General features: G+C 41.1%; 1 protein-coding gene across 1 annotated transcript in view; it reads right to left on the bottom strand.

Moving 5' to 3' along the window:
- LMBRD1 (LMBR1 domain containing 1) overlaps window positions 1–25,862 on the bottom strand; it is a 205,278-nt gene that overhangs the window by 166,706 nt on the left and 12,710 nt on the right. Inside the window, exons 3-4 of the mRNA XM_075864151.1 lie at window positions 25,177–25,240; window positions 342–436 (exon numbers count right to left, since the gene is read on the bottom strand). Coding sequence (XP_075720266.1) covers window positions 342–436; window positions 25,177–25,240 — 159 coding nt within the window. The remainder of the gene's footprint in view (window positions 1–341; window positions 437–25,176; window positions 25,241–25,862) is intronic.

The following is a 25,862-nucleotide window of genomic DNA, read 5'->3' on the forward strand; positions in this document are numbered from 1 at the left end:
GGGTCATGAACCTGGTGTCTTTGCTGTCGAATTTAATACCACAGGTCACCTGATTAGGCAGTATGAATACACAAAGGTCACTGAGCTTTGTATGCTAGAATCAATGTGGCAAAAGGGGCCCATAATGGTACAGTAAGTGATGGCTATACAGGCGTAGTGGTACATGAAAAAAAACTTATCTGTTCATTATTTATAAATATGAAAGGTAAGACTTTGCATTACTGTAACATTTCTATAGCTTTTTAGGGTCATTTTTGATGGCCTTTTTTGTGATTGAAGAAACCTCTTTAAAATAGAATGTTAGCCAATAGCTGCAAAATAAATAAAAGGAATAAACTTACAGAACAACGATTCCCGTCTTCATCCTTTTCTTCATAGTAAAAATATACAAATGGTATCCACAAAAATACACAGAAGAGAATAATGGAATAAAAGGCTAAAAGAAAAAAAAAAAAAAACAATTAAGCAATCATCAAAATATTATATGTTGTATATAAACATCCCTTACTAAAATAGCCTGAATTGAAATATTTTATTTTAAATGTCGTGTTCACATCTGCGTTTGTTTTCCATTCTTTTCCATCATAAAAACAACAAAAACGAAAGTGCCATGACTGACACCAACGTTGCTCAATCGAATCCATTGACTTTAATGGGTTTTATCACGTTACCATCATGGTGTCCCTCATTTTACTGGCATTTTTGTCCAACACAGATGTAAATAGAGCCTAATTCTGGTTGTCCAAACTCCTATATTATGTTTAGAATCCAAGAGAAATAAAAGATACAAAGGGTGGTAAAAAAAAAAGGTTGAAAGGAAAAAAGGAAAGCTAGTTCTCAAAGAATATTTTCAAAGCTAGATATTTCCAAGTAAACAACACACCAGCACAAGTTTTCAGTTACACTGACTGCTAATTTCATATGCACTTACTTGAAGTTTATTTACAAGTGAATAAAATGTGAGCATGTCTGTACAAGGTACATTCAGTTGTAAAAATTTGAGATATAAAAAAAAAAAGTTGCAAGCATTCAGTTAAAGCCTAATTCAAAGAATGCTAGTTGCTGATAATTGCCCTGTGTAAATAGGGCAGCGATCAGCAGGACGAGCAAACGCTGATCATATAATTTTAAAATGTATAAAATATTATCGTTGTAGGCAGCCCATCTCCCTGTAAACAGGGAGACGTGCTGCCGACATAATAATGTATGGGGACGAGTGATCGGAGTAACGATCGGTCGTCCCCATACTAGCTCCTTGTGTAAGGAGCAAATGAGCTCCGATCAATGAGAGGTCTCGTTGTTGGGCGCGCATTGCACTGGCCAAACTTGGCCAACGTTAAAGTACCTTTACTCTGGTCTACACAAACGTGCGACAGCTTACAATTTCAAAACGAAAAATGTAGAGACAAAATAAGGATATCAAAAGAAGCACCACTAATTGTCTCTATAGTTAGCGATATCGGCCTTAAAGAGGATACACAAAACAGAGGAACCTGCGGAGATTAGAAACGAAGCATCATTGAAAGAAATGGCTTTTCACATTAACAGTTGTAAAGATTTGACATTTGATCTTAGAGATTGGAAAGAAACATTCAGAAAGTAAACCTCATAAGAGTAAACAGAATTGCCTTCAAGATTGCCTTTGACTCCAGGCAAGATCTGCCATTTACTGAAGTCTTAAAGAAATTATTTTATCCTCAATTGATGAATTGTTTTTATTTAGTTTCCCTTTGGATCAATAAAAACAAGAGGAACTCATCTGAAACCCTTCTGCCAGTCTTTTTCATCGCGATAAAAGCAATTTTAGAGAGAAAAAAAAAGAAACACACACACACACACACACACACACACACACACACACACACACTCTCCAGTAGCAAGGTTCAGATAGCACTATGTAAACCGTGGGTGCATGCGTAGGGGCCCAACCCGATCCAATGGTACTATGCACACCAAAAGGTAGCCACTCACTCTAGCAGTCAGCCGCCATACGAAAGAGTCTTCACACAGGATCCAGTGCAAACACAGTGCCAGAAGAAGGTCATGGTATTGAACGAAACGTTGCACGCACTGTTACTGGCTAAAAATAAATAATTTATTTGGAAAATCTCCCATTTGGTGTGCATATTACTTTCTTTCCATTGAAGTCCCCAGTGCTCCAGTGCTTGAGTAATCCCAGTAACAGGCCATTGATACCCTGCAGGGTGACAAACTATCTGGCTACTCGCACAACAGCAACTAGGACCGCCACTACTTCTATACAAGAATGCATGACCATATTGCAAAGGGAGGCTGCATTTTCCCATGCATGCTAGCAATCTCTTACCCTGCTCCTGGACAAACAAGAAAACAGGGCTAGGTGGAATAACATTCGCCTGAAAGGACTACTGGAGAAGGAGGAACAAGATGATCTGCCTAAAAGGGTTCTGACTCTTTTTTTGTGAGATTCCGGCAAGTGAAACCAAATCTCGTTTAGCTCCGTGATCTCGCGAGATTTGGTTTCACTTGCCGGAATCTCACAAAAAAGAGAGTCAGAAGTGTCAGGATTCTGAGTACACATGACATCCAGGCTGGATTTAATGTGTATTCATTATCAGGACACTGTAGTAATGTTAGGGTTTGTGTATGTAGCTGCAGAAAGTGATATAACTATATCGCTAGTGCAGTGTAAATGAATGGAGAGGAGTGCATGATGCCGATTGGTCAGCGTCATGCACTCCTCTGTACAACGCCCACTTGGTCGAAAGTAAAAATACGCCCACTTGGGCATTAAGAAAGCTCATTAGCATAAACCAAAATCGCTCCTAACGTTGTGAAAATAGATCGTTTTTTTAAATAAAAAGCATTACTGTCACCTACATTACAGCGCCGATCTCCTTATGTAGGAGATAGGGCACTTATAATGTGGTGACAGAGCCTCTTTAGTATAGCAGCAAAAAAAAAAAAAAAACATCTAAGAGCCTGACAAATGGAATTCCTTAGAGGAACACGTAAAAAACTTATTTTTAGGTCTCTTTCACCCGACAATATTTGTAAGCCCAAATCAGGAGTGATCCCAAAACAAGGAAGAGGTACAAATCTTTCCATCACATTTTTTTCTCTGCGTAGGTTCCTCTACTGGCTTTGGCTTACAAATACTGATGCAAAATACTGACCAAAGTACGGTCACATGAAAGTGGCCTAAGGCAGTGTTTCCTTGTGTTTTAAGTCATTTGACTACCTATAATTGGATGTCAAGAAATTAAAGATGTTGTTTCAATTGATTGAACATAAACCATCAAAAAAAATGCATCATTATTTTCCTGCTGGCAAACGATTTGGGTACAAGGGGGGGAATGTGTGATGAATCCCTACTGTTTTGTTTTTTTCTGCTACTATTTACTGCTCCACTAATGCCCCTAGTGTAGCTGTAACAATGCACATTATGATAATCTATTAATTGGATACTTCATTTCTATTTGCCTAATATTACATTTCATTTTAGGGTTAGAAACCATTCAGTACGATCAACATGTGAAAATACGGGACACCCAGCTGGCAGACGGCAAGCACATATTTGTACTGATAATATATTAAATTCCTTCATACACATTTTCCATTTGAAAACGTATTAGAAAAATTTTCATTTTAACATATCATTTTGTTATACATATAGTGAAACATAATATCGCAACCCATTTCACAGAGCGATGAGACTTCTGTGATATATGGTACTTAAAAGTAATTTTAGCAAAATTGTGCTTCATATCCATTTGGATATTTTAGCACTCCATATGCATTAGCAGATACAGCGGTTCTTTCACATACAGAATATTTTACAAAGCACAGAAAGTTGCAAAAAGTACTCAGGACATAACTGTGCTTTTAGTATTAAGACTAAGAAAACAGATTATTAAAAGGTTATATGTATTTTTATATAAAAGTTCATGTAAAGAAATGGGAATAAAAAAAATAATATATGTATATTTGGGAGAGAACAAATTGAAATTTCTAATAAATCACTAGAAACTACCCGATCGATTACTTACCGGTAATCGGTTTTTAATGAACCTATGGCAGCACCCCTGGAGAGACATCCCATTCGCTGGACAGGAAGCCTGATGATATAAAAAAGGACCCACCTCTCCACACACCCAGTCTTTAGAAAGAACTCCGGATGAGAATTAGTTAGCTTTGATCTATATATACACACACACATACGTGCATATATATATATATATATATATATATATATATATATATATATATATACACACACACCTTTTTTTTTTTAGCCACCTTCCTTAGTGAAAAGCTACCCCATAAATATATTTATAATCATATATACAAGAGTTTCTAAGGAAGTTTACTGAAGGGGGAAAAATAGGGGGGGGGGTGCAGTCATAGGTTTATGAAAAACAAATTACCGGCAATCAATCTATTACCCTTTAACCTATGACAGCACCCATGGAGATGTAAAATAGTACCCCAGTTTTTAGGGTGGGACTACAGCTTGTAGAACTTTCCTACCAAAAGCCAGGCCAGTGACAGAGATCCGATCTGTCTGGACAAATCCACGGTTGGGCTAAAGACCGCTTCCTCAACCAAGTGAACCATGGTCTTTTGGGCCAAAATGGTGCAATTAAGATTACAGAGGCCCTGTCTTGCCTGATCTTTTTTAGAACTCTCGAAAGTAGACAAAAGGGGGGGGGAGTATAGCCCTGTTCCTTGCTCCAACACTGGGAGAGAGCATCTAATGCTACCTTATATTCCCTGGGGTCTAGGGAGAAGAATCTCAGCACCTTCCTGTTCTCCCTGGTAGCGAACAGATCTATGGAAGGATTTCCCCACCTAGCCACAATCTCCTGGAAGACCTCCTGGTTTAGGGACCGTTCTGATTGTAGCAACTGTCTTCTGCTCAAGAAGTCTACCACCCGATGTCCCTTCCCCTTAGATGGACAGCTCGGCTAGGGAAAAAAAAATCTCTGTGGCTAAATTCATCAGAAGTCCTGATCTTGTACCACCCCGATTTATGTACGCCACTGTAGTCGTGTTGTCTAAAATAATTTTTACCCTCTTTCCTGAAAGTATAGAAATTGTGTCTTTTATAGCCTGAAGTACTGCCTCCAGCTCCCTGTAGTTGGAAGATTTTATGGAGGTTTGAGGATCCCACTGACGCTGGAGGCAGTACGATTCACCATGGGCTCCCCTCCCCCAAGGGCTGGAATCTGTTGTAATATTCAGGGTTGGAGACATTTCCCATGAAACACCCTTACTGAGATTTTCTACCCTAATCCACCACCTGAGAGAGTCTGGCTACCGAGGAAAGGTGTAGAGAGTGATCTAGTGAGAATTTGCTCTTGTCCCACTTCTCCAATATGTCCTCCTGTAGGGATCTGGACCTGAACTGTGCACACATTATGGCCGGGATACAGGAGGTTACAAGACCCAGGACGGACATAGCCCTTCTGAAAGAAGTTAAGTGATCCAGAAAGAGGCCCGAGACCCTCTCTATCAAAGGCTGGATCTTTCCCTGAGGGAGAAAAGACATCTGTTTGGATAAGTCGAAAAAACAATTCTCAAAAAAATTCAGCTGTTTGACTGTAATGAAGGGGGTAGGGAAACGGACAAGTGAGCCCTAATCTACCCGCCACTCTGTCCCTGCCTACTTGCAACGACCCTCCCTAGGCGACAGGGTACAACTGGGCGGCGGTCCCTACGCTCAGTAAGTGCACGAGACAAACAGACAAGGGTACACAAAGCTAAGGGAAAAGGGGCAGTTGCCCACGGCAACACCGTGAGCAACAAGAGAGGTAAACGAGCAGAGTCAAACCAGGAGTGTACGAGGTATCAAACGCAGAGCAGGAAAATAGTCAGTAAGCCAGGGTCAGTATGGAGCAGGATCAAATAGTAGAAGCTGTAGCTGGGCCAGGAAACCACACGAGAAGAATGACAAGCAAAGGAGGAACAGGAAAGGCAGGTATAAATAGACAGAGGGCGGGAGCTAGCTCCGTCTGGCCAGGCTGCGATGGGCTCTCCCACTCCTAAGCCTGCCATCCTGAGTGGTGGAAGATGGAGTCAGTCTTAGAGACATAGACTCAGGTGCAGACTGATTACCTATGGGCGTATCCACAGAAGTTGTGCCTGGCAGATCCTTTACATTGACGGTGTTAAATTCGACTTATTTACGTTTATATTCCATGCCAGATCTATTAAAGTCGATTGTACTGACTGTCACCGTCAAAGTCTAAGCTGTGTCTGCCACTATTAAAAAGTCGTCTAGGTAGGGAATGATAAGAATGTCCATCGTTCGTATGTATGAGGTCATTTCTGTATAAGTTTGGTAAAGACCCTCGGAGCCTGAGGGATGCCAAACGGGAGGGCCCTGTATTGGAGGTGGACTAGGGAGTCGTTCAGAACTACTGCCACCCTCAGATACTTTTGGTGAGTGATGCGGACAGGAACATGGTAATAAGCATTCTCCAGATCTATTGATGCCATCATACAATTAGAGGGTATACTCTCCATCCAAAATCTCTTGTAAACTAGGAAGGATTCAGCTGTTTTAGGTTTATTATAAGCCTGAATCTGCTTTCCGGTTTCTTTACTAGAAATAGGGGGGAATAGTAGCCCTTCCCCATCTCTGGTTTCGGTACTGGTACCAGAAACCCGTTCCTGATAAGAGAAATAACCTCAGACTCTAGAGCCAGCTGTTTCTCTGAGTCTGCCTCTTTGTGGGGAGGAATCTGTCTAGAGTAGGGGGTCTTGAATTCATGTTTGTATCCAGTCTTTACAAGATCTAGAACCCACTGGTTTGATGAGATTTTTTCCCATTCTTTGAATAGAGATAAGCGACCTCCTATCCCACTCCTTCTGGCATCATTGTTGGTGATCCTTATTCTTGGGATCGTTCGGAGGCCTAAAAAAGAAGCCCCTGTTCTTCTTAGGGAATTTTAGAGGATCTAAATTCCTGTCCCTTGGGATTGTTTTTTTTAAATTAAACTTCCTGGTACAAAAGGAGACTGGTTTGTTTTGGGTAGGAAACACTTTCCTCCTGTCAGATGCTTTTTCTAGGAGGTCATCCAGTGGAGGGCCAAACAAGAAAAGTCTCCTGAACAAGGGATAGAGCAAAGTTTCCCTTTTGAGCCTGCATCTCCCTTCCAAGTCTTCAGCCATATAGCTCTTCTGGCGGAGTTGGATAGGGCTGCAAATGTAGCTGACAGATGGACTGAGTCCACTGAGGCATCAGCCAAAATGTATGTGGCTTTAGACAAAACCGGGAGGGAAGCCAGTATCTGATCCAGAGGAGTTGTGTCTCGGAGATGAAGCTCCAGTTGAGCTATCCAGAATTTATAAGTACCTATAACTGTATGTGAGGACAGATATTAGCACCCCTAAGGGTAAAATATAAAACCCAGTACAACCAAAGAATATGCAAAAATATATAATCCTTTATTACAATAAATACAAGAACATTTTGGCCATCAAGACCTAAAAACCACAAACAATTAAAATATGCACAGTGGACAACATGAGATTTATTGACAAATGGCATATATACAATAAATCAGAAAATGCCAAACAAGAATCATACTGACAGTCATGCCATAAATGTGTATACTCAAATGAATATATAGCAGAAGCCTGGAGCTGTATCTCCAGAAAGATGTGCAAAGACTTGACAGTATAGTATAGACCCTGGTCAAAAAATGACATGCAAAAAAAGCTAAGTAGCCAACACTGAGTAGTCAGTGTGAGTATGTAGGTATAGAAACCAGGAAATCACCTAAAGTCATAATAAGTCCCAGAAGCCATACCAACCAATATATTGCATGCCAGATCAGTGTAAATGAATGTCCACAGCAGGAGCCCCTGCTCCTTGTATTTATTGTAATAAAGGATTATATATTTTTGCATATTCTTTGGTTGTACTGGGTTTTATATTTTACCCTTAGGGGTGCTAATATCTGTCCTCACATACAGTTATAGGTACTTATTACTTGTTTTTCTTGATATGTGTGGACGTTTACCATAACGTTTATTGTTAGGTCTGGTTCTATATAGGTATTTATTATTTATCCAGAATTTAATTGGCCTAGATACACATTCCTATCCATAGGATCGGGGAGAAAACCCAGATCTTCAAAAGGTAAGGCATTTTTCCTGGATATCTTAGCTACTGGGGCATCCAGTCTGGGAAAACTATCCCAGTGCTTACTTAATTCATCCTCAGAGATCTTTTATTTTCAAAATTTTGGGAATGTCTAAATTTGTCAGGGTTCTTCAATTCCCTTCTAATGAGGCTTGCCACATTTTTGTGAATAGGAAAAGTCCTCGGTTTCCTAGGACCCAGGCCCTCAAACAATGTCCTGGATGGACCGGATGTCACGGACACAGGGTATGTGGACCCACTAGGCCGCTCCGCCGTAGCGGGGAGGCAGCTGACCAGGTCACAGTCTATGCAAAAGTCAATGGCAGACAGTAATGCTTGGGTACCTGAAATAGTCCAGATGGTGGCAGTGGATTCAGCACGGATAGAGGCTGGTGCGGCAGGTGGCGCCAGACGTGGCAGGCAGTATCCGATGTAGCAGAGGACACTGGACGTGGCAGAAGACACTGGACGTGGCAGAAGACACTGGACGTGGCAGAAGACACTGGACGTGGCAGAAGACACTGGACGTGGCAGAAGACACTGGACGTGGCAAACGACAGCAAGTGCAGTAGACACGACTCAAACGCTGGTAGGCACAGGAACTAGAACAATACGGAATACAGGAACGGGTAACAGGGCACGGGTAACAACTGGAACGGGGAAACACTAAGGGACCGTTTGCGAGACAGGCTGGGATAGACTAACAACGCTCAGGCAAGGATCAGAAGGCCTGGGGCCTTCTTATAGACCAGGAAATCATGGAAGTTGATGACGATCCTTTTGTGCGCGCGCTGGCCCTTTGAGGCCATGCGCGAGCGAGCGCACCCTACGGGACACAGCAGGACGGAGCGGAAGTGAGCGCTGGCATCTCCTAGGAGGGAGACGGGCCAGCGCTCACGGATTCATGGCTGCGGGCGTCGGGAGGTGAGTAAACCGCGGCCATGGACGCTACACCGGAGTTCCTTGGGGTCATTAATGTTCATAGTGGCAAGGACTGCTTTAAGAAGTTGATCCACATCCTCAGATGGAAATAGGTTTTTTTCCCCCACCATCTTAGTCAGAGGAATATTCAGAGGAGCATAGCTTTCCCTCTTCCTCAAATATCTCCTCTTCATTAGAAGAATTAGATACACCTATGCCCTGTCTTGTCTTACCAGTTGAGTTGTTAGGAAGATCATGTTTATTTCTAGGGGATCTAAGGGAATTCTTAACCTCTGTTCACACCATATCTTTTATGCTTGTGGCAATGCTGGTAGATTCCTCTGCCAGGATTTTATCAAACATAACTGGCTTAAATGTTTCTGATAAGAGGCTGCTAGCTTCCTACAACAAATAGCACATTTTTTGTTGCGAGCCTTGTCCAACTTTTTCCTGGGACCCTCTCTGACCTAGGAAACATAATATACAAGGAAGGACAAAATTAATAAATGAAAACAGGTTTGTTCTACTATGCTTCCTAGAAGATCCCATGGCATTTAAAGTACCGGACTGGAGGATCTTGCTGGGTCTGATCGCTCAGGTCGTTCAGCGCGTGCCGCTGCTTCTCCTGGAGCTTCCATACTGGGTGCTTTGTTGGAGAAGGAGCCATCTTGGTTCAGACCTAAAATAGGCCTAGGATTGGCTGGGGAGGCTCCCAGGCTATGACACGCTTTAAACCCCCCCTCCCCAACTGGGGCGCCTGAACGCCAGTTCCTGGGACGTCCGCGCGTCCCTCCTGCTGGAAGTGATGTGCGCCGCAACCGGAAGTGGTCACTGCAGTGAGCCGGAAGCGGCCACGAGTCCTGGCTCCCTCTCTGTAAACTGGAGCCAGGCCTGACCCTAGGAGAAGCTTCTCCCCCAGAGGTCACCCCACCTGCGGTGAGAGCTTACCACCTCCGTAGAGGGAAACGGTGACCGGGAGAGGAGGGAGATACCAGCCCAAGGATTAAGGTTACTCCCTTAGAGCCTTACACAAGTGAGGACCTGCTGAAGGGTCTGCAATCCTGGAGAGAGTGTCTTGATCCACGGGACAATCCCAACCGGAGCACAGGAAACTGACTGGGTGTGTGGAGAGGTGTGTCCTTTTTTTATATTATCAGGCTTCCTGTCCAGCGAATAGGATGTCTCTACATGGGTGCAGTCATAGGTGAAAAGGTTAAAAAGTGCTTCACTAAAGAAATTAGATACAACCAGGATCTTCCCTCATGCCTAACGGAGCTTCTGGGTGATCATTTCAGCGGGTGTGTTCTCTAGTCTCTCTCTTCCTCACCTTTTCAGGGCATGGTGTTTGCTGCAGGTACGCGGTGAAGTTCGGCAGGACTCCGTATGCACAGACAAGATTGTTGTGGGACACTGGTGGCTGTTTGATGGGGCTGTAGGAGTATCCTGGAAGTGTATGCCAAGTGGGACACTACTGAGATCTACCTGCTTCCTTATGAACTGCGGTGTTTGCTTAAAAGGGAACTTGTTACCAGCATTTCACCTATTGAACTTTACATATCTCTCACTGGCCGCTGCCATAAAAAGTTGATTGCCGTTATCCCCTCTCCTAAACTCCTCCTCCGACTGTAAATAACGGTCTGCAAACATTTAGCGCCTTTTATCGTAATAATCCGGTGTCTCTTTGTGCGCACACCCCAGAAGAGGACATCAATGCACAAGCGCGGGAGTTTGGGTGCTGGTGGAAAGCTAGGAGCGGTCAATCAAAAGTAAGGAGGCGGGGTAAACTCGGAAAGACTTGAGGAATGAAGATATGACTTATGCTCATTAGCATATGGTGTGGGAACACTAAAAAAACTGAACACTAAAGCTACAGAGCAGACTAAGACGACAATTATAGGTTATATAGAAATGATTTTTCACCCACTACAACCAGGTCGTGCTGGTTTAATAGGTGAAATGCTGGTGACATGTTCCCTTTAAGACTCCTAGGTGTCTCTTATGCTAGTCTTATTGTACTGCATTCACTCATTGTGTGCCTCCATTGTTGCTGAACTCCTCCAGCACTGTACAATTCCTCCATTGCTGATGAGCACCTCCATTGCTGCAGAGGTCCTCCATTGTTGCGGAGTTGGTGTGGAGTTCCTCTATGGCTGCGGATCTCCTCCATTACTGTTGAGATATTCTACGGCTGTCGAGGTCCTCCATGGCTGCAAAGTACCTTCATTGCTGCAGTTTGTTTTTTCATCGCAGTTGGAAGCCTCCATTTGCTGAGATCCTCTATTGCTATGGAGTTTCTCCATGTTTGCTGTTTTTTTTCCCACTGTTGCCAGATTCCTTCATTGCAGATGTGTTCCTCCATCGCTGCAGTTCCTCCAGTGCTGCAGAGTTCCTCCAGTGCTGCGGTGTGCCTTCATTGCCGGTGAGCTCCTTCACGGTTGTCGAAAACCCTCCATGGCTGCAGAATTCCTCCAACGCCGCTGAGCTCCTTCATTGCTGTGGAGCTCTATCGCTGCAGAGTTCCTCCTTCCACGTTGAGTCTCTTCATTGTTGTGGAGTTCTGCCACGGCTGCGGAGTTCTTCCATTGCTGCTGAGCTGCCCCTGAGTTGCAGAGTTTTCATATAGGGAAGATAAATGCCCTGAATATGCCGGTTAAAAAACAGCCCGAAAAGGGCAATTCTTAACGCAGATCGGGAAATGGTCTACCAGAATCCCAGAAAGAGAAAAACTCCCAAAATGTGGAGAAATTCCTTAGCTCCCCGCTGTTATCTGGCAGAACAACAAATTAAACTTAGTCTGCACCTACGCAAAAAGATAAAAGGTACTACTTCAATACGCTCTTTAGGAGAAGAGATCTCACCTGTTATTGTGGACAGTTTCGATACCAATCCAGGGTCCCAAACTGAACCCCAAGGGTTGGATAACCCTCTGCTACTACAGGAGATAATAAGTAGAGTTAAATGAATGGAATGTAAAGTTACAGGCTTGAATGTTCAGTTGGATGGGATAAAACTCGATATTTCATTATCAATAAAGTCTGATGTGTCAGTAATCCGCAATAGAATTGATGAGGCTGAGGGCAGAATTTCCCTCCTATTACCGTACTATAAACGAAGATTACGGAACTGGAACAAAACATCAAACCCAAACAAAATGGAGGATAGAGCTAGGAGATACAATCTAGACAGAGAGTATATTTTTTATTTTTGTTCCCCTCTGTTGGCCATTTATAAAAAAGAACCATGATGAAAATAGTGTCATGGAACATTAGGGGGACCGCTGCCAGACTAAGGAGGTACGTTATCTTTAATTTAATTAGGAATTCCCTCCCTGCCATTATTTGTCTACGGGAAACCCATTGGATCAAAGATAAAATTAGTAGCTTTCAGAAAGGCTGGATAGCCCATTCGGTATACACATCTTTTTCCTGGGGAGTTTCCATATTAATATATAGGAAAGTAGACGCTGAGATTTAGCACACACTTATCGATACAGAAGGAAGGTATATCATCATTTATAGATGTTTTAATGGAGTAACCGGTGTTCTTGCTGCAGTATACATGCCCCCATTTTTTCGTTGTGTGATCAAGGTGGTCTCGCAATATTTGATATCGAAAATAATAATTGGAGGTTTCAATTAAGTCACGGATGCAGAGTTAGATCGATTCAGGAAAAAAAAACAATATCACATGGGTCAGAAACTAAGTTAATAGGCTTAACATCTGAATTAGTCTGGCTTGATATATGGCAGATGAGGAACCCTCCATGCTAAGAAATTTTCAGGCTTTACAATTTCTAGGGAGGAGATGTCAAGAATTGACGTTACTTCCATTAATGAACTAATGTTGAAGTATATAAAGAAAGTGTCTTATTAACCGAATGGGATCTCAGACCACGCTCCTCTTATGATCGAGCTTGATCTGACCCGGAGACGGGTTAGTAAGGTACATACGATTTTTCCATCAGTCTTGGTGAAAATTCCAGTACACAAGATAGATAATGAATTGCCAGTGTTTCTGGAAGCCAACTCGGATTACCCGAAGTCAGCGATATTATGGGATACTCTGAAAGCATTCATTAGGGGAATTGTTTTCAAAAACCAAAATATTATCAAGAAAACACAGTATATTCAAAGAGATTATTAAAAAAACAAAAGTAGGAGGTGGCGGAAAGGCAATATGTAGTTAATCCTTCAGAAGCTACGGAATCTCAATGGGAACTCTCCCAAATGAAATATGAAAACTTGATACAGGAGGAAGCACAATCAGAAATCATTTTGAGTTGCAAACAATATTATTTTGAAGCTAGCAAATCAAGTAAATTTTTGGCCCATATTGGAAGTAACCAACGGCCTTCTAATTCTGTTAATGCCATTATTCGAAGGATAGGGCATCAATATCTGATCGGTGGGGGTCCGACTCAGCACCCCTGCTGGTCAGCTGTGTATTAGGCCTCATTCACACGGCAGTGTTTCCCGGCCGGGTGCCGGCCGTTCATAAATCGGCCGGCACCCGGCTGCATTAGGAATAATAGACCCCTAATTGGGCTATTCACACGACCGATTTTTGGACGGCCGGGAAAACCGGCCGTCAAAAAATAGGACATGCTCTATCTTCGGCCGGATACCCGGTCGCCCGGCTCCCATAGAAGTCTATGGGGCCGGGTAATACACGGCCATCACCGGGATGTGTCCCGAGTGATGGCCGGGTTTTCCGGCGCTTGCGCTCTATCTCCTCCTCCTCACAGCGCAGAGTGCATGTGAGGAGGAGGAGTTGATGCCATTCTGACGAATGGCATCGCTGTAGACTGTGTGGCAGGGCCGGGGTGTACAGCAGGTGGAAGGGAGCGCTGCGCTGGCTCCCTTCCCCTGCTTGTTTTAAAAGCACCCTGGCCCGGCGATACCTTCGATGGCGCCGCTAGCAGCTGCTGCTGCTGCGGCTGCTACTATTGTAGCGACGCCACTATAGCAGAGCAGGGAGGTATCTCCCCGCTCTGCTATGTGCTAGCCGCACTTTAGCTCCTTGAAGGAGCGGAATCCCCGTGTTTTCGGGGATTCCGCTCCTGGACAGAGCGCTTGATGTCTCTGTCCATATCTGGGCAGTGACATCTGGGGAAACTCCTGAAGCGGAATCCCCGAACACATGGGGATTCCCCTTCAGGAGTTGCCGCTGATGTCACTGTCCGGATCTGCCCGGCCCGGCACGGATGCAAAACGTAATGCAAACCGGCCGGGCAAAATGGCCGATTTTACCGGCCGACACTCGGGCTCGGGAACGACCCGGTCGTGTGAATCCCGCCTTACAGTATTCTTCCATCCAAGTGAATTGGAGAAGGTTGTAATACTGTGAACCACTGCTACAAGTATGTTGGCGTTTTACACTATTGAGAACTTAACCCCTTAATGACCAGCCTATTTTAAAACTTAATGACCAAGCTATTTTTTACATTTTTCCTTCATCGCATTCCATGAGCTATAACTTTTTTATTTTTGCGTCGACATAGCTGTATCAGGTCTTGTTTTTTGTGGGACAAGTATTTATTTATTTTTTTTAATCGCACCATTTTGAGGTACATACTGTATAATTTATTGATTAACTTCTGTTAACTTTTTTTTTGGGGGTGGGGGAATAGAAAAAAAAAAACAGACATTTTGACACTTTTTTTTTTTGCGTCCTAAATCTACGCCGTTTACCGTGTGGTATAAATATCACAATAACTTTATTCAGCAGGTTGTTATGATTGCAACTATACCAAATTTGTATAGATTTTGTTATGTTTTACTACTTTTACACAGTAAAAACACTTTTTTTTCAAAATGATTTTTTCCTTGTGTCTCCATATTTGAAGAGCAATAACTTTTTTATTGTTCCGACGATGCAGTTGTAGGAGGGCTTTTTTTTGCGGAACGACTTTTCATAAAAAAAATTTTAACGCAGGATTCACAGAAAACAGCAATTTTTCCATTGTTTTCTATATTTATTTATATTTTTACGGCGTTCACCATGCAGGTTAAATAATGTAATAGCTTTATAGGCGGGGTCATTACGGATGCGGCGATACCAAATATGTGTAACTTTTTAACTTTATTTTGTGTTTTTAATAGTAAAGCATTTTGTAAGGGGAGAAAGTGGGTTTTTAATTTTTTTTTTTTATTAAGTTTATTAAACTTTTTTTTTTACTAGTCCTACTAGGGGACTTTAATATGCAATCCTCCGATCGCTTTTATAATATACTGCAATACTTCTGTATTACAGTGTTTTACTGCCTGTCCGTTTAAAACTGCCATTGGAGACACAGACACTCAGCGATCTTATCGCCGGGTGTCAGTGGGATGAGAGGGAGCTCCCTCACTCTCTCCAAAACAACTCAGATGCGACGCTCGCTATTGAGTGCTGAATCTGAGGGGTTAAACGGGTGAGATCGATACTTATATCGATCTCACCCGTTCGAGCAGGGATGCCCCCAGCCCTCAGCTACCTCTGGCAGCTGAGAGCAGGGTTTATTTATTCTGATGCAGCGCCGTGAAAATGCGAGAGCATCAGAATAAAGCCCATTAGTGGCCGCCATGAAAAGGCATATTGCCGGTCACTAACGGGTTAAAAGGAAAAGGGGAAGCAGCGCCTCTTTAATAGAGCTTATCGGAGGAGGTGATGGTAACTATAAATGTTATCTCTTTGGAAAACCCCTTTAAACGGATATGTCATTCGCTTTTCTTGACGTATCCATTCAACAGATAAAAGTATAGTCTATAAGTGCATTAAACTGATGCCCAATAGTGGCATCCATCAGATAGGCTTTAATGGTATCCATTTGATGGAAAGAATATTGAAAGGGTCGACGTCCCTGTTAAACAAATACCATTATAGCCTATGCGTGACGGATGCCACTGTTAGGCATCCATCACAGCCTACATTTAACTTATATGTTGGGAGATTTTGTCCATTGTGTAGATAAAATGCAGGCCAAAAAAAATATTGTATGAATACAGCCTAGTCAATAGAATGCTGTGGCCAACTACGCTATTCTGATCATCAAATGCAAAAGGAAAATTGAAAGAACATAACCGAAAAGGAATCTAACCCACGACACAAAGATCCTATTTAAATTAATAGTGACGTTACATTTTAACTATAAGTACACTAAATGCAAGTGAATGGAACTTTTGTATTTATGCAGTGGAAAAGTTCTGATTTTAAGAATGCTGTGAAAATTAAAATTCACAGAATGCCCAATCTGACGTGTAATTAAAAAAAAAAAAAGGGAAGATAAAAAAAAATAAAAAATGGAATAAAAAAGGTTTTATTAACACTATTTACCCCTCAATAAAAATAAAAAAAATAGTTGCACCAAAGATGCAGATAATGGTCCCTATACATGCAACATTTTTTAAAACTATTACGAAAATCTGATAGAAAACCTTTGCAGTGAGCAACGAGCGGTTCTCTCTTAGCCAGGTAATGAGAGACATTGTTATGTACAGAAAGCTCCTACGAGATCCTTGTGATAGTAGTAGAATTTGCCAACATTGCTATGAATGGCATTTACATTTAGAGGGTACCTTCAATGGAAGAAAAGGCTGCAATACCTGTGAATCACCACTAAATACGTGTCGAAGATTCACAGTGAGCAAGAACAACTGAAGGGGGAGCAGCGCTCGTACGAACGATGTGGCCCCTTCAAAACAGCTAATCGCCGGGAGTCCCAGGAGTCGGTCCCCAACCCATCAGTTATTGATGACCTATCCTGAGGATATGCCATTAATTTTTACTGTCTGGAAAACCCCTTAAAAGGACGCAGCCAGTTTGTGCCTTAATGCTGCAATTTATTTATTTTTCCCAGCTATGTATCCCGAAAGCCATAACTCTATATCTGTTAAGTCAACGTAGCCGTAAAAAGGCATTTTCAGATACACACAGTACAATGTATAATTTTTTGGGGGTGCGGCATGGAACGTTCACCGTGCGTTATAAATAATATGTTAACATTAATCTGCGGGTTGTCACAATGAGAGATGCCAAATGTATATCATTTTTTTGTTTTCCTACTTTTGCACAACAACATTTTATTTATTTGACAAAAAAAAATTTGTGACGCCACATTTCTGTCACCACATTCCAAGAGCCATAACATTTTTATTCTTCCGTCAACTGAGCTTTATGAGGGCTTCATTTTTGCTGGACAACTCTGTCGTTCTTATTTGTATCATTTTGGAGTACATGCAACTTTATGAATAGGTTTTCCTTTTTTTTTTAGGAAACGGGGTGAATAAAAAAATAGCTATTCTGGCATAGTTATTTATTTTTTGTTTTTTTACGGAATTTACAGTGTAGGATAAATAATGTATTCATTTTGTAATACGGGTTGTTACAGATGCGGCGATGGACTTACAGATGGAGTCCCCTACTTCTGTAAAACAACTTAGGAGCTGCGGTCAGTATTGCCCATTTCAGCTGCACACAGCTACATAGCCCGTGCCATCCTCGCGTAGTAATAGTACAGTGTGCTGCGGTAAATACCTGTTCCCCGCAAAGTACTACTCCACCATCATTGAAGGGAAGCGGAGCCATTTTCAGCCTAACGATTATAGCCAAAGGGTGCATATAGCTCAGCTGAGTGCTTCTGCACATTAGTTTCAGCAATAGTGGGGGTCTCAGCACCCGGACCCCCTAGAAGTCAAACTTCTTATAGGTCTCTGACATATCAAAAGTTTCCTGAAAGTACAGTTACTCTTTAATGAAATAATACATGATCATTTGAGGAAATGCTATATTATCTTTCCAATCTTCCTAACATTTGTAATTTAACGTTATATTTTCAATATTTTTAACATTTAAAATTAAATGATATATCCAACATTAGGAATTCTCAAGATGTGCAATTTAGATGAAAAGAAAGGACATGATTCATAAGATAAGATATCTGTGCTCAAGCATATATAGAAAAAGAACTGAAGGAGATGGATAAACCTAGCATGAGTCATACCAAGGTGAATTGATGTTTCTGAAAGGAGTGACGTTTTGCTCACACAGCACCCTTCATGTCCGTTCTGTATAAAAGAATATGAACTATGATTGATAAACAGTTTTAGCCTGCATTCAGACCTAACCTCACAAAATAACTAATTACAGTTATATGAGCAGATATACTATATTAAAATGATAAGAACACTGTTTAAGTTATTATAAAGTAAGAATATATTTTGGTTAAAGGAGGACCTCTCACCAGGATTATATTCTGCTTTTATTGAAAAATAAATAGTAAACAAAAAATTATCTAAAAATACCTCATTATTGAACTTCCTGGCAAGAAGCTGGAGTTATGCCCAGTGCCCTCCTATTTGATGTAATTTTTTTTTGTCCTTAGAATTATATTATTTTTTATTTTATTTTTTTAGTACCATTATGGGACTTGTACTAAAATGCTGTAATGTCATATAATCAAAAAGCACTAACTAGCATTACTACTGCACAGTTCTGTAAACCCCAGGTTTACAGAATAAAATCTTCCCTAGCGATCGTGATGCCAAGAAAGTGACAAAAGGGATCCCCTCCCTTTGTCAGCACCCCTTTTACAATGCATAAATGGTTAAACACTGTGTCCCTCCCAGCAGGCGATCGTGCGAGAATCTACATGTACTAAACGAAGTGGTTAAAGATGTTCAATAATTTTGATTAAATATGGTTACTCGAAAATAAAATGTACAACTCATGTTTCATAATATACGCACTGTTAAGTTCTGGTCTCTGATCACAAGTATTGAGCAAAGCAGATTTCAGGCCAGACACTCAACATTGAAATTGCAACACCAAGAAGGAAAAGTTTTGAAATTGTGGAAATCAAAGGATCGATAGACAAGGTAAGGATATGCAAAGAATAAAAAAGTGGAAACAAAATATCCTAAACATCTTGATTTATTCAGTATCGAGTATGAGCACCACACGCAGAAGTACACACACTTGCACGCCTTGGCATGTGATCAATGAGGGAATAATGGTTGTCTGAGAAATGTTATGCCGCACTAAATGCACTTGGGCACGCAAATCATCAAGATTGGCTGCTGGCAGCTCTCTTTGCAATTGTCGACCAATGACTTCCCAGATGTGGTCGATGGGAGACAAGTCCAGAGACGCTGCAGGCCATGATAGCAGGTTTAGGCCACGCAGGCTGCTCACAGTACATTAGCAACATGCGGTCTGGCGTTGTCCTGATGAAAAACGGCTTATGGTACATTTTGGAGAAATAGCCATACCACTGGTTCCACGACCAAATCATCATAACGCCGAGCTGTTAGTGTACCTGAAATTAAGACTAGAGGGGTCCGGTTACCGTAGTTTATGCCACCCTACACTATAATATTGGTAGTAAGACCGGTGTGACGTTCCCTTGTGAAGGACTCTTCATGGCGTTGCCCTCATGGTCTCCAGACCAATCTCTGGCTATCATTGCGTCTGAGGCAAAAGTGGGACTCATCGCTGAAGCGGATAGACCTCCATTGCAGTCTTGCTGTGCAAGATGAAAGCCTTTGAGAGCGGTGGCATGTGGTCAATTGAACACCTGTAGCTGGACGTCTATCTCGTAGCCTAATGTCGTGATGGTTTGTGATGACACTGGTTGCCACCCTAGGCTTGGGATTTGACGAGGAAGAAAAGAGGTTGGATCCAGCGCTGTATGGGATGTAAAATGGAAGCAATTTCCGAGTTTAATGGTCCTGTTTAAAAGAAATCCAATAGTGTGGAGTCCTGGTGTGGAGAAAGCGAGGGGGTAGTGTCCTCAGAGCCTATGCGTTTCGGACGACTTCGGCGTCCTTAGACTTGGCTGTAATATGTTTTGAATTGAGAGCGCTGTCAGATTTATATACTGGATCCGGTGATGCAGCTGGTTCTTAATTGCGTTCCAAGGTTTGTCGGACCTTTGGAACGCAAACCGGAAGTGGTAGAATTTTCATCAAAGTGCAGTACTTGAACCTAGGTGTCGGGTATGTATTGATACAGTAGGAAATTGAATCTGACTACCTTTGTATTTTTAGTACTTTGTTAGTAATCAATAAGTCCGATTAGTGATGAGATGCTATGCTTGTTAATTATGTCCGTTATTGACTGGGTATATGCGTTTCAGGTCTCGTGATTAAGTGAGACGCACTTCAGTGGTCGGAGGATCAAAAGTCCCGTGCCTGGCATCTCCAATGGATCGTTCATACTTCTACGACAGAGGTAAGTAGATGAGAAGAATGTCTTGTGTTACTATGTGAAATTCTGAAACATTGATGCCAAAATGGTAAATATGGAAATGTGTGAGTATTATGACTGGACGTTATTCCCGAGGAAATGTGCCAAGTTGGCATTAATGTAAGTTGTACATGTGTGACAATTGATGATGTGTGTGTGAGATCAATCGCCACCTGCGGGGGATATATGCCCAGTGAGCACTAATGTAATAATGAATGACAAGCTGCTCAATATATTATAGCGAGGATGAAGGGTTGAAAGTGGGGAAAGTGCAAATAGGACAACAACTAGAAGGAAATATGATAAAAAATGTGGAAAAACGAAGGCTAGGTGGTGTGAGGGATGTTGTACATGGCAAATAGCATATGTTATGTATGTACGGACATGGGGTATAGGGTAGATATCATGGAGAGGTGTTAGACCACTATGTGTCAAATTGACTTTGGAGTCATGGGGTAAGTCATGTAGAAGAATGTAACCCTGGGTGGTTACTGGGTTAGTATTGAAACATCAGCTCTTTTCTTAGATTAAGGCCGTCCGGGTATCTTGTTTTTAATCTATAAATCCAATATGCCTTCCTAAGGTGAGTTTTGTGTTTTAAATCACCTCCTCTTTTGGAGGGGTGAATCTTCTCAATGGCATAACAACGTAAGGTTTTTGTAGTTCTGTTATGGTGGAGTATGAAATGTTTTGACACGTTGGAAATGTTAAGGATGTTGACATTTCTCACGTAACTGAGGTGTTCCAATATTCTCGTTTTTAATTTCCGGTTGGTGCAACCTACATATTTCAGCTGGCATTCTGTGCACTCGATTATGTAGATGACAGATTCAGTGTTGCAATTGATGTAATTTTGAATACTGAATGTATCTGATTGTGTGGAATTGCTAAAGGTTTTAGTTGGATAGGCATAAGAGCAAACCTTGGGATTTGACATCCAATTTCACTTGAAGTACAGAATAACTAAGCTATGAAACATTCTTCCAATCAGACAATCTGTCCGTGCAGCAGTTCGCCACCGAGCACTTCTTGCGGTCATTCCCGTTAATTGTTCTCTCAAACGCCGGGACACGCAAAGTTTAACAGTGCTAACATCTTGGCCTAGGCGTGTAGCGATCTGCTGGAGTGATAAACCAAGGTGTCTCAGTTCAAGGATTCTGTGCCTTTTAGGTTGCGACAAGTGGCGATAACTGGCACATCAACGAACAGGTGGCACCACACATTTATCTCACACCACCGAATTTTGAAGTTTCATGTGGCTAAAAAAAAAAAAGTGTCGCTTTCAAACTGGCTTTTATGCCCCTCCCTCATGCCACAGATTGGAGCTAGGTGCTTGAAAATTTGATAATTTGCAGATCTTAGCGACACCCACTACTTCCTCGATTTACATAACCTTACGGCTTGCCCTTCTTGGTATTGTAATTTCAATGTTGGAGTCTATTAAAGAAGCACTCTAGCCATCACATATAATTTTGCCAGTCACATGTTGATATACAATTTTCTGTTCTTTTTTTACAGTAAACTCAACTTCCATTACTTTCTGCTATGCTGTACTGAGCAGAGTGCGAATAAAGGCCCATTTACATGGCATATAAATTGGTTAGATTGCAATGCTGGCAAGCGAGCGTACATGATAATCGCTAGATGTAAATAGTTGTAGTGAGTGAACGACTAGTAACAAAACGCTCGGTAATGCAAATCTTTCATGCTAACAAAAATAATTGTTGGTTGTTCTGACATTGTATGTAAACATGAATCATTTGATTGATAGGTTATGATCAAATGATGAATTATTATTGAGCAAATAACATGCATAAATACTGGTCTGGAATGGCTATTCAATCGCTTAATACAATCGTATCAAAAATCGCTACTATATATATATCTGCTCATGTAAATAGACCTTTAATGGCACGCTGCTGCATAACTCCTCACACAGGAAGTATCATCTGTCCCAAAGTCACTTACTAGGCAAAATCATGTATGCTCCCTCTAGTGAGGTTTTCACTGAAACCTATACACAGTGCAGGTGGTTATCTTACAGTCACACGGGCTGCAGGATCCAAGAATTGTTAAAACATATTCTTATGGCCCCCTTAGGCTTAACTTTTTTTCTCAACACCGTATACTATACACCAAGTATGCAATTTCATCCTTTTAATGATGTAATGGTAGGTGCTGTTCAGAATAATTATTTTGTTTTTACCCTCCCACATTCATTCAAATGCAACTTTTACTGGTCACCTTCGTTCTCTACCTATAATGTACTGGCGCATAGGGGTGTATTTATACACCAGTACATTATGCCTTTTAAGAAGAATACTATTAAGGAATTTAAGCAAATAAAGCTCAGACAACCCTCCCATACAGATCGTGGGGAAGGAAAAGGCAAATAAAATATATAGAGGATTCCCTGGAGCACCCCAACAGTGTGCGCAATCCCCAAACGTCCTGCGTAGTTTATTTTACTGCCATGAATGCAGAGCAGGGAGAGTAGCAGTGGGTCCCAGCACATGCCTGACCTTGCCGGCTGTGGATGTCGGGCCTGATAGGCAACAATCCAATAAATTTTTTCAATGGTAGTACGTGTAAAAACATGAAAGCTGGTATCCCTTTCTGTTCTTCTCTCCTTGGCTACATTCTCCGTTTAGAACCTTCCTGAGCCCTCGAAAAGCATTCTTCAACCATAAGTAAATACTGTCTCACCGTCACTTAAAAAAGGGCATTCCACAGGCCAAAAATGTGTTATATTAAGGAAATGTATAGAATTTATTTTTTCGAATCATAGTTTTGCATTCCTAGATGTTTTCTTCATTTCTCCTCTTTAAGTAAATACAGTATTGGACAGGAAGGAGGCGTTTTCAGTTGCAGCTTTTCTTGTTCTTCTGTGCACCCGCATGTTGTGAGAGGGCAGGAGTAGCGAAACAGGACATCTGACTCAGAACTGCGCACAACACAGTTGGGGTGAGCAAAAAATTATATATATACATAATTATATATATACACTCCTGCCCTCTCACAACATGCGGGTGCACAGAAGAACAAGAAAAGATATATATATACACACACACACACACACACACACACACACACACACAAAAAATGTCAACCGGACAGACCAGCTCTCATAAAAATGAGGGTGCAAGCCCGCCAGGGATACGGCCACAGTCTCCCAAGGTATATATTTTTCAAAAAACAGGCAACACTCAAAAAGTTGTGGCAAAGTTAGAAAAGGTGCTTTATTCCATCAATCCAATACAGCAACGTTTCAGCTCTTCAATAGAGCCTTTTTCAAGCTTGAAAAAGGCTCTATTGAAGAGCTGAAACGCTGCTGTATTGGATTGATGGAATAAAGCACCTTTTCTAACTTTGCTACAACTTTTTGAGTGCTGCCTGTTTTCAAAAAAATAAATAATTTATATATACACACACACACACACACACACACACACACACACATACATACATATATAATGTGTGTGTGTTTATGTGTATATATATATATATATATATATATATAAATTATTTTATTTATTTTTTAAACAGGCAGCACTCAAAAAGTTGTAGCAAAGTTAGAAAAGGTGCTTTATTCCATCAATCCAATACAGCAGCGTTTCAGCTCTTCAATAGAGCCTTTTTCAAGCTTGAAAAAGGCTCTATTGAAGATATGAAACGTTGCTGTATTGGATTGATGGAATAAAGCACCTTTTCTAACTTTACTACAACTTTTTGAGTGCTGCCTGTTTTAAAAAAAATAATTAATTTATATATACACACACACACATATATATATATATATATATAAATAAATAAAAACACATTATATATATATATATATATATATATATATGCAGAGATCCAAAAAATAGGCAGCACACCATAGAGATTAGTGAATTAGTGAAAAAGAGGGTACTTTATTAACCCTAAGTACTTAGGGTTAATAAAGTACCCTCTTTTTCACTAATCTCTACGGTGTGCTGCCTATTTTTTGGATCTCTGTTGATATTGAGAGCTTGGTCTGCTCCCTGGTGCCTGCACCCACATCCTTCAACCGGTGCGGCTGGATCTTTTTCGTTTTTATATATATATATATATATATATATATATATATATATATATATATATATACATACATACATACATACATACACAGTTGGGGTGAGCAACTATGTTGTGCACAGTTCTGAGTCAGATGTCCTGTTTTGCTACTCCTGCCCTCTCACAGCATGCGGGTGCACAGAAACACAAGAAAAGCTGCAACTGAAAACTCCTCCTTCCTGTCCAATACTGTATTTACTTAAAGAGGAGAAATGAAGAAAAAAAATATATAATTATCTAGGAACGTGCAACCAGGATTCCAAAAAAATTAATTCAAAAAGTTTGAGAATATAAAAAGTTTATTAATTCATAAAGGTTTCCTTCATATAACACATTTTTGGCATGTGGATTGCTCTTTCTTAAGTGACAGTGAGACAGTATATATATATATATATATATATATATATATATATATATATATATTCCCACACAGAAAGCATGCTAGGAAAAGTAATATAATTTATAGAAGCCATGCAATAAACAGAAAAAATACCAAAAATACGCAAGTTATACAAAACATGCCTGTTTTTTGTAACGATAAGGCTCTATTCTCACCTGCGTTGGGGTCCCGTTCTGACGTCCCGTCGGAGCTTTCCGTCAGAACGGGACCCTGAACAGACACAAACTGACACGAACGGAAACCAGAGGTTTCCGTTTTCTATCACCATGGATTTCAATTGTGACGGATCCGGTGCCCGTGGTTTCTGTTTGTCTCCGTTGTGCACTGGATCCGTCCTTTTGCCGGAAGCAATAGCGTAGAATGTATTTATAATATGCACATGCAAGTTCACATAGATACTTACTGTAATATCCAATTAAAATGGTGTTCTCAATCTGAACCCGCGTGGCATTAGTCTCTGCCCAGCCCTATGAAGAATTAATATATTAAACCTCTATTTACTTTGTTACAAACTGTGCTCCTGTATTAACCACACAATTTGAAATAATCAAGCAGAAACTGTAATATATTGTCGAAGGTTAATCTTGGAAAGATTTATACTATTCAAAGAGGAACGCTCACCTCTCTTAACATGTCCCATTTAGTAAATACTTGTATTCCCCATAAAATAATCCTGCGGCAGCTTCTATTAGAAATCTGCATTGTGCTATTCCTCTGTTATTCCTCCTGGAGATGTATTAATAAATTCACAACTGAGTGTTACCATTCCATTTGTCAAGGTGATGCGTCCTTCTAAACTCCAAACAGTGTTGACAGTGTCAGACTGTGTAGGGACACAACCCACTGGCAAGGGGAATGGTAACGCGCAGTTGTCAATTTATTCATACTTGTCCAGGTGGAATAACAATGAAATGGCACAACACAGAGGGGTAGATTTACTATCGTTATTGCACCATAATTCTGGCCTAAGTTGCGCCTTTTTTTTTTAAGCAAATTAATTTGCACCAAACTGAACAGATGTTTGGACCTCAATAGGCACTTTTCAAGAGCCTACATAAAGGGGCGTGGCTTAGTAAGAGTTAAAATTTG

The sequence above is a fragment of the Rhinoderma darwinii genome, chromosome 4 (genome assembly GCF_050947455.1).
Source record: "Rhinoderma darwinii isolate aRhiDar2 chromosome 4, aRhiDar2.hap1, whole genome shotgun sequence".
In the NCBI taxonomy this organism is placed as follows: Eukaryota; Metazoa; Chordata; class Amphibia; order Anura; family Rhinodermatidae; genus Rhinoderma; species Rhinoderma darwinii.